This window comes from Dromiciops gliroides, chromosome 1, assembly GCF_019393635.1.
Source record: "Dromiciops gliroides isolate mDroGli1 chromosome 1, mDroGli1.pri, whole genome shotgun sequence".
Classification (NCBI taxonomy): Eukaryota; Metazoa; Chordata; class Mammalia; order Microbiotheria; family Microbiotheriidae; genus Dromiciops; species Dromiciops gliroides.
The window spans coordinates 521,491,014-521,501,555 of NC_057861.1; the positions used below are offsets into that span (position 1 = coordinate 521,491,014).

Below are 10,542 nucleotides of genomic sequence, written 5' to 3' on the forward strand. Positions count from 1 at the left end.
ATTCCTACCTATACTTTAAAGACCAACTCAAATTCCAAGCCTTCCCTGTTATCCTCTATCGGAAATGACACTTCCCCCTTCTGATTCACATATGGTATTCTTTTTCACCTTTCTAATATACTTGCCACATACTATTGTTACATTTAAAAGCTTCTTATCCCTATATTAGACTGTAAACTCCATATGAGTAAAGACTAGGTCTTATCTAAATTTTTCATTCCTCTCACCAACTGTAATCTCATGTCAATACAAAATCTTTGAGAATAATCCACTCAAAATTTGAAAGCATCCTTGATGAAAGGAGAGAGGCAGCATGGCATAGTGGATAGAAAATCGTCATTGGAGCCTTTGATGCATACTGGCTGTGTAACCCTGGTCAAGTTACAGTGTTTTTGGCAATTAAGACTATAAGTTGCAGAGAAGATACTGACTGGCATTGGTAGAGGGAATTTTCTCATGCAGAAGTTCCCTCTATCATATCTTTATATGTTTGTATGATGTGTCTGTCTACTTAAGGCCCCGTTGTGATGTGGAAGTAACTGTGGGTTGTAGTAAAGAGTGGCAAGGAGGGAAACAGAGAGAATGGAGGGAAAGGGAGGAGAGAGAGAGAGAGAGAGAGAGAGAGAGAGAGAGAGAGAGAGAGAGAGAGAGAGAGAGAGAGAGAGAGAGAGAGAGAAAGAGAGAGAGAGAGAAATTAAGAAAGCTGCTTTTGGATCAGGAAAGCCTGGGTTCAAATTCTACCTCTTACATATACTAGCTGTGCAACCCTGGGCAAGTAACAACCTTGATGTTCACTAGGTCACTCAGGACTATAAATTGAAGACAAATTGGGATATTCCTTTAGAAACAGTACATGGCATCCTCGGTAACAGTAGCAAACACCTTTGCTGAGCATACCTCTTCCTATGTTGTACCTTTGTTGATAATAATTAAAAGTCATCAAACTGTTATCTTTTAAGGAATCTTGTATGATTTTTTCTCACACATGGGAGTCACCTTGATGGAGGAGAGTTTTAGAATGACATCTTGTTGAACTTAATCAAATCCTTTTTTTTTTTTCCCGGGCAATGATGGTTAAGTGACTTGCCCAGGGTCACACAGCTAGTAAGTGTTAAGTGTCTGAGGCTGGATTTGAACTCAGGTCCTCCTGAATCCAGGGCCAGTGATTTATCCACTATACCACCTAGCTGCCCCCAATCAAATGCTTTTAAAAAAACATACTCAACAAATAATAAGCACAGTGGGATTTTGTTCTTTGCACTTTTCAATCAGTTCTGTGATGATCATGATTATAGTCTGGTGAGGACAGCTAGGTGGAACAATGGATAGAGCACTGACCCTGAAATCCTGAGGATCAGAGTTCAAATCTGGACTCAGACAGTTACTAGCTGCGTGACCCTGGGTAAGTCACTTAACCCCAATTGCCTGCTGTAGAATATTATTTGTAAAAGCCTGTCTATTTAACATGGAAATGTTTTACATAATTGTACATGTATAACCTATATCTGATTGCTCACCACCTCAGGGAGGTGGGAGGGGAGGAAGAGAAGGAGGGAATAGAATTTGGAACTCAGAATTTTAAACAAAAATGTTTATTATTTAAAAAAAAGCTTGTCTGTTCTCTTCTCATATCTTGATCAAGGGATAGGAACTGGACCTGTGATTTTATTTGTACTGGGGATTCTCAAGTAAAGAAACTCCCTTGGGAAGAAACCAGTGCAGGTCAGACCCTTCTTTGAATCTTATAATCTCAGATCACAAAGAGGTTGACTTGTCTGGTATCATGCAGCCAGTATATGTCAAAGCAGAATTTGAACTTGTCTTTCTGGATTCAGGGCCAACTCTCTGACCATTAAGCCACAATGCCTCACAAACCAATTAAAACATAACAAAACAAAGTCTTGGTAGGGAGGTAGGGAAGCTCTGAAAGAATATTAGGCAAAGTTCAAGCCTTTTGATGTCCAGAAAAGATTTGCTATCTAAGAAAGATTTGAATTTAAAGACTTCAGAAACCTGTGACTCTGTCTGCTTTAGTGTGATAGGCTTCATAAACAGGCTGTTATCAGATGAGAAGCACAAAGGTTACTGTCAGGCAAATTGCTTCAAGACTTCACCATAAAACATCTCTGTCTAGTTCTTTGAGGGAAATGCTGAAAAAGCACTTTGTTACCTCTGTAATCAACACTTCCAGAATGTGATATTGTCTGAATCAAAAGGCGTAGCAGATTTTTCTTTTAAAGCTAACAGCTCTGAAAAAATACAGACAAGTTTCAAACTTTGTTTTCTAAGTGTATCTACCAAAGCAATTTGACTAGTAGTGTTCTGAGTTCTTTGAAATCAGAAAAGATATTTACATAGGGTCATAGGCTTGGAACTAGAAGGGACCTTCTAGAAGGTATCTCCAGTCCACTCAGTTTAAAAGGGGAAACTGAGACCCAGTGAGATTAAGTGACTTGCCCAAGATTACACAAGTAATACATGACTAGCCTAGGGTTTGAATCCAGGTCTTCTCACTGAATTCAGCACTTTTCTATACTTTGTGGTATTTACAAGTTACGACACTCTAGCTTGGAAGGAAGGAAATAAGCATTTATTAAATGCCTAATATATGCCAGACACTGTACCAAATGCTTTTACAAATATTATCTCATCTGATCCTCACAACAACCTCGGGAGGAAGGTGCATATTATTCCCATTTTACAGTTGAGGAAATTGAGGCAGAGGTGTCTCTTCACTTCAGATCACATAGCTAGTAAGTGTCCAGAACTAAAATTTGAACTCAAGTCTTCCTGACTCTAAGTCCAGTGCACTATCCTCTTTGATAGGCCATGTAGCTGCTAAGATCCAGAACTGTAGAAATACATCATTACCATTGAATATAATTATTAGAAAATAGTGTTGTGAGATCATTTTTGAAAAGTTTTAGCTAAAAGCTATTGTGTGACTTTGGTACAAGAAATAATTTTTCTTGATTTTAAGACCAATATTTGTGGAACACTTTTAACTTTTTAAGAATTCATGTAACCATAAAGGGTTAAATATCTTAAACTATATAACTGTGTTGACATTTCTTCTAAACAATGTCTTCTTATCTTTCTTATCTACAAGTATTTTTTTTTTTTTACTGTTCTGCCCCCTGTTTTCTCCTTTAACCCTGTGACTGTCCTGAACTTAGTGACTTGGTCTATTACTCATTCATTTTCTTTTTTCTTTTCTTTTTCTCTTTTCTTTTCTTTTCCTTTCCTTCCTTCCTTCCTTCCTTCCTTCCTTCTTTCCTTCTCTCTCTCTTTTTTCCTTCCTTCCTTCCTTCCTTCCTTCCTTCCTTCCTTCCTTCCTTCCTTCCTTCCTTCCTTCCTTCCTTCCTTCCTTCCTTCCTTCCTTTCTTTCTTTCTTTCTTTCTTTCTTTCTTTCTTTCTTTCTTTCTTTCTTTCTTTCTTTCTTTCTTTCTTTCTTTCTTTTTTCTTTCTTTCAGACTGGGTCTCCCTATGTCCACCAGGCTGGAAGTGAAGAGGCTGTTCACAGCCCAGTAATACCGTGATCAGCATAGGAACATTTAAAGTTTTGATCTTCTCCTTTTTATATCTTCCTGGGTCACTAGCCCCTCCTTAAGCAACCAGGTGTCTCTGCCCCCCACCCCCACCCCACCAAGGGAACTTGATTCACAAACATGACTGGCTTAGCTCAGAGTTCCACAGCTTCAGAGTTCAAGAGATAAACCAGCCCCAAGCCTCCAGATGGTTGAGACTACAGGAATAGCTACTACCTTTGTTTTCTTTCATTGATTGTTTTTTTTTAATAGAATTTTATTTTCCAAAATATATGTAAAAACATTCATTGTTAATTCATTGAATTAACATTGGATGTTTGTGATGAGAAGCATTAAGAAATAATGAATGTGGGGGCAGCTAGGTGGCTCAGTGGATAAAGCACCAGCCCTGGAGTCAGGAGGACCTGAGTTCAAATCCAGCCTCAGACACTTAACACTTACTAGCTGTGTGACCCTGGGCAAGTCACTTAACCCCAATTGCCTCACTAAAAAAAAAAAAAAAAGAAAGAAAGAAATAATGAATGTTATATCTGGCCCCTCCCTCCTAAGAGTTTATGATCTACTTAGGAAGACAAGATGGGCATACATGTGGTACATGAATATAATGGGAATTGTGCTAGGAAGATAAGATGGGCATACATGTATAACGGGAACTGGACCACATTCCTTCAAACATGCTCAGAACTGCCCTGTTTTCTTCTACCTATGTGATGGCTTAGCACAGGAGAACCAGGGAGCTTTGGGATGAAAAAGCAATCCCCTTGTTGGTCTCTTATCCCTACAATAATGGTGAGAGAGGGACTATATCAATTTAAAGGGAGAGAAAGGTTCTGATTCTCTCTTCCTTTGACAAGACTGTGTGGGAAATGGTTCTTCCCATCATTACACTTCCTATTCAAGAATAAGGGAAGGGCCCTTGGCAGGGACCTAAGGAAGCTACAGAATATGTCCTTCATGGGCTAACCTAAGATTCAGCTTCAGAGCCCTAGTGGGCCCTTTTGTTTTATATTCCTCCTCTTAACATAGGTGACCAAATAATAGTCTCAAGATGGACACATTTCAGTCTTGGAGGCAGCATTGGAAGTCCCAGATCCATTGGTTAGAGCTGATTGTCAGTTAGGGGAGATTCTGTATCAGAAAAAAGCACCACTGACACCAAGAATCTCAGTTCCTGGCCCGGATTGCCAGAAGACTTGGATCTGGAAAGAATTGAACCGTGGGGGGCAGCTAGGTGGCACAGTGGATAGAGCACCGGCCCTGGATTCAGGAGTTCCTGAGTTCAAATCCAGCCTCAGACACTTAACACTTAGTAGCTGTGTGACCCTGGGCAAGTCACTTAACCCCAATTGCCTCACCAAAAAAAGAAAAAAAAATTGAATAGTGAAGAGCCCAAGGTGTGATGTGGAATGCCTTTTCATCAGTCCTACAAACTGCATTATATCCTTAAGTTTTAATAATCTATCTCCTGGGAGAGTATAAGAGTAGCTATAATATTGCTGCTCTCTCATAAGTTTTATGTCAACATGAACTTAAAATTTTCACTTGTGGAAAGAATATAGTTATCCTATAATTGACCTACATTGTATATTTAATAACTGTCTACTTCTCTCTTTGAAGAGACCTTAAACAGGAACCAGAACCTTCCTGATAGAAGAACAGTGGATAGAACTCTGAGACTGGAGTCAGGAAGATCTTATTTCGAATATAGCCTCAGATATTTGCTAGCTGTATGATCTTGGGCAAGTCACTTAACTGCTGTTTGCCTCAGTTTCCTCAAATACAAAATGGGAGTAAAAATACCACCTACCTCAAAGGGTTGTTATGTGGATCAAATGGAGATAATATTTGTAGAAATCACTTAGCACAGCGCCCGGCATATGTCACTCCCCTTCTCAGAAGTGCCTATCACATAAAAATTACGTCTAGTTCATGATCTCCAAAGTTAACTGTCAATTGGCCTAAGAGTTCTGGTGCTCAGCCCTTGCCCTCTGCTCCAGTTCTGCTGTCCTCAACACATAAACCGCAACAGTGCACAGGCCCTCCCTTCCACTGTAAATGCCTTTCCAACCAGGTCCTAACCATTTTTCCTTTCTCCTTCAAATCAAATCGACCAATATTTACTGATTGCCTACTATACTGTGTGCAAGATTGTGCCAAGTTTCTTCAATAATGTTCTTCATTTCTGTCCTCCATGACCCCTCTCTGAACAAGACCTAGCTGGCTCATCATTCTAATATTCTCTTTTGCCAACCTTTACCCTTGCCACCTCCTTAGACATGTGCTAATAATCAAGTGAACTCAAAAACCTTTTTTGAACACCTGTGATGTGAAAGGTATTAGAAATAGAAAGAGACAGGTATGTTGGAAAGAAAATCAGTTTTAAGTCAGAGAACCTGTTCTGAAACCCCCTCCTCCCCAGCCTCCGACACTCAGTATTTATGAATCTTGAGTTAGTCATCAATTAACCTCCATGGGTCTCAGTTTCTTCATCTGTAAAATGGAGGGAATTAGACTAGATGGCCCCTGAGGTGCCTTCCACTTTTTGGCTATGATTCTATGATATAGCCCTGGTTGGTCCTCAAGGATCTTACAGTCTAACTGGGAAATTAGATCCTCAAAATCACAGATATTGTGGATAGAGCACTGGCCCTGGATTCAGGAGGATCTGAGTTCAAATCCGGCATCAGACACTTAACCCTTACTAGCTGTGTGACCCTGGGCAAGTCACTTAACCCCAATTGCCTCACACACACAAAAAAAATCACAGATACTTAGTGTCTGAGCCAGGGAAACCTATAGAGATATGTGCCAAACCCTAAGATCAAAGCATTTCTGTTGTGCCCAGAATGCTCAAACTCTAGCTGTACCTGTCCCACAAAGCTTAAACTAGCCAGGAGAATGAGAAGTGCTAAAGTAGGCAGGAGAATGACTTCATTAAAAGCAACTAGGTAGTGGTAAGAATTGCCAGGTTTAAAAGCAGAGACTGGGGGGCAGCTAGGTGGCGCAGTGGATTGAGCACCGGCCCTGGAGTCAGGAGTACCTGAGTTCAAATCCGACCTCAGACACTTAACACTTACTAGCTGTGTGACCCTGGGCAAGTCACTTAACCCCAATTGCCTCACTAAAAAAAAAAAAAAATCAGAGACTGGAATTCAAATGACACCTCAGACATTTATTAGTTGTATGACCCTGGAGAAGTCCTTGATCCCAGCCTCAATTTCTTCATCTGTTAAATGGAGATAATAATAGCATCTGTTTTACAATAATATTGTGATGATCTAATGAGATAATGTATGTATTGCATGTTTGTTAACCTAAAAATTCTATGTAAAGTTTAGCTGTTATTATAAGTGGAAGATAAGAGGTAGTGATGGGGAAAGGTCTGGAACAGGCATTGACCAGCACAAGAAGAGTTATATAGATGGTTCTTCAAATAATTTTTAGTCTGTTCAGGAAAAAAATTTATGAGATTAAAGCCTTCCAAAAGGCACTCAGAATGTTAATTTATCTCATTCCACCCCCCTCCAAGCCCTTAATGCTAATATTATCTTTCCTCTTACATTTTAGTGAGAGCAACGACACGTCTTCTACTTCCTTTATTACTTGCCTCAGCTCTAGTAGATAACCAATAATTATTATACAAGTGACTGTGATACACTCATCATTGAGAATCAGACCTATTCTAGACACCAAAGGAGAAACATCCCCTATGCTGCTGAAATGAAGTGGAGAAGGCTACTGTGATTGAGAGAGGAAATTCAAAACTACTTAATAAAAGTAATCCATTTGTAATGTATAACCTATATCAGATTGCTTGCTAGCCTTGGGAGGGGGGAGGGATGGGTGGGTGGGAGAAAAATGTGCAACTCAAAAAAAAATCTTTACATGTAATTGGAAAAAAAATTAAATAAAATAACATTTTAAAAAACAGTAATCCACGACTATTATTTTCCAAATTATAGGTCTGTTCCCACTCAATATTCCTCTACAAAGACCAGAAGTAGAAACACAATCATCTTTTTCCACCTGGTATTGTACTTGTTTCCAAAAAATTCTAAGCTCAAAAGTCAAAAACAAAAACAAAAACCCAATCAACTTATTGTATATAAATACATGACCATGAAATAACAATATTGTTAATAGAAATAGAATGGTCTAGCATTTCAGAGGCTGCCCAATTCTGCCTCCCAGTTGTTTTAGCCAAGAAACATCTTGTTCTGGGGCTGTTTCCCATTTATAAACAAGATGATTTAGGTCATTTTCATCTAAGTCAAATCATTTCAGGTTCATTTAATCAACAGTCTAATATTACTGCATAAAGACATTTCAATTGCACTCCTATTAACAACAAGAAAGGCAATTCATTGAATAATATCATCTTTACAGACCACTAAAAATAGCTGTTATGCCAGTGTTTAAGATGTGAGTTTTAATTTCCTTTTTTAATCTGAAGAACAATAATAAAAAGAACTATCTATGAAAATCAAGTGGTTAATTATAACTCAAATATGGGGGAGAAATCTTTTCCACTTTACCTTACTATCGAACAACAATACACACATACACACACAATCTGCTGAAGGAAAGAGAATGATGATTTTTACTGAGAAGAGGAACGTTTCTTTTTAGAAAAAAATTACTTACCCTCTTCATGCCCTCAGCTAGAACAAAACCTTCCCTTAGCCTTCAGCCATTGAGTTTTAGGCTGAAGTTTCCATCCTCAGCACAATCAGATAAAATAGTACTTGAGGTAGCAATTGATGGAAACAGAGCTGCAAATTTCCATGTGCTTAACCTGGAAAGGAGAAATTGCAATGAACCTTAGGCCAGTATGGAGTGAAACACTTTGAATTGTGTTTAAACCTGATGAGGTGATTTCACTTTTGTAACCAGGAACTTGTGACTAAGTATCTGGCAGGGAAATGATTAACAATCGTGTCGTCATTACTGAGTATAGACCTAAGGTTCCAGCTACAGAAAAGTCGTAGTGAATGAACTTTGTAAATATTATTTTAGTCTTCACATTCATTTTTCCTATATCCATGTCCACCTATACAGCTATGTGTTTAGGATGGCAAATTAATCAGCCTTCTGGGTTATGAACTGAAAAATGAAAATTATTGTCTAATAAATTCTCTCTTATTTAAATAAAAGAACATTAATATCAAACCAGACATTTATTTAAAGGACTTCATGGTGATTTCCTTCACTTTCACTCTCAAAGCAAGATTTGATCATCCTACTACCATTCGGATTTTCTAAAGGATAAAGTTCACTTTTGAAATTATCCACAAACATTTCTTTTTTTGGGGGGGGGAAATGAGGGTTAAGTGACTTGCCCAGGGTCACACGCTAGTAAGTGTCAAGTGTCTGAGGCTGGATTTGAACTCAGGTCCTCCTGAATCCATGGGCTGGTGCTTTATCCACTGCGCCACCTAGCGGTCCTCCACAAACATTTAAAATGACGTTGCAGTTCCTCTCACTAGATATTTTTTCTCTCGACCCTGGGAATCTTTACTCCCTCTCTTGGAATATTCTCTCCCCTCATCTCTGCCTCCTGTCTTTCCTGGCTTCCTTCAAGTCTCAGCTAAAATCTTACCTTCCACAAGAAGTCTTTGCTGTCCTCCTTAATGTTAGTGCCTTTCTGCTGAGATTATTTTCCATTTATTATAATATCGATATAAACACATGCATATCACATATGCATATCTATATATAAATATGAGAGATATCTATATATTTATACATATATGTATATGTATAGATGTATAGATACACACATATGTGTGTGTGTATTTGTTATTTAGTATATAAGATGGGTGGCACAGTGGAGTCAGAAAGCCTCATCTTCCTGAATTCAGATCTGGTCTCAAACATGTACTAGCTGTGTGACCCTGTACAAGTCACTTAATCCTGTTTGCCTCAGTTTCCTCATCTTGTAAAATGAATTGCAGAAGAAAATGCCAAACCATTCCAGTATCTTTGACAAGAAAACCCCAAATAAGGCCACAAAGAGTTGGACAGGACTGAAAATTGACTCCACAATAACTCTCTCTCTCTCCATATATATATATATATATATACATACATATTATATACATACACACATAAAGATAGATATACATATCACATATCTATCTTCATATACCTTGTTTTTACATAGTTGTTTGCATGTTGTATCCTGATTGTTTTTGCTTTTCTTTGTACCCTTGACATTGGCATATAGTAGGTATTTATTGATTTGACTTGACTTCTTTTTTTTTTTTTTGGTGGGGCAATGAGTGTTAAGTGACTTGCCCAGGGTCACACAGCTAGTTAAGTGTCAAGTGTCTGAGGCCAGATTTGAACTCAGGTCCTCCTGACTCCAGGGCTGGTGCTCTATCCACTGCGCCACCTAGCTGCCCCCTTGACTTGACTTCTTGTTTTTTGTTTTTGTTTTTTGCAGGCAATGGGGGTTAAGTTGACTTGCCCAGGGTCACACAGCTAGTAAGTAAGTGTCAAGTGTCTGAGGCCGGATTTGAACTCAGGTACTCCTGAATCCAGGGCCAGCGCTTTAGCAACTGTGCCATCTAGCTGCCCCTATTGACTTGACTTCTTAATGGCTTTACATTCTTCCAGGCTCAGCATTCCCTATATAGCCAATGCCAATGTTTAAAAAATTCAATCCCAAGAAAAAAAAAATGTTAGTCCTTAGTGTTCCTCAGTCCAATGGCATGAACAGCCACATAGCACTAATTAGTAGGAGTACAAACTTAGTCAATCAACCAACAAGCCTTTATTAAGTGCCTACTATGTGCCAAGGATATAATTTTTTTTTTAAAGCAACATATGGAGGCAGCTAGGTGGCACAGTGGATAAAGCACCAGCCCTGGATTCAGGAGGACCTGAGTTCAAATCCGGCCTCAGACACTTGACACTTACTAGCTTTGTGACCCTGGGCAAGTCACTTAACCCTCATTGCCTGGCCAAAAAACAAACAAACAAACAAAAAGCA

General features: G+C 38.8%; 1 protein-coding gene across 1 annotated transcript in view; it reads right to left on the reverse strand.

The window, feature by feature from the left end:
* The window catches only part of TRPM6 (transient receptor potential cation channel subfamily M member 6), a 253,994-nt gene extending 245,666 nt beyond the window's left edge, over positions 1–8,328 (reverse strand). Inside the window, exon 1 of the mRNA XM_043976597.1 lies at positions 8,193–8,328. Coding sequence (XP_043832532.1) covers positions 8,193–8,201 — 9 coding nt within the window. The 5' untranslated portion in view covers positions 8,202–8,328. The remainder of the gene's footprint in view (positions 1–8,192) is intronic.
* Positions 8,329–10,542: the final 2,214 nt, after the last annotated feature.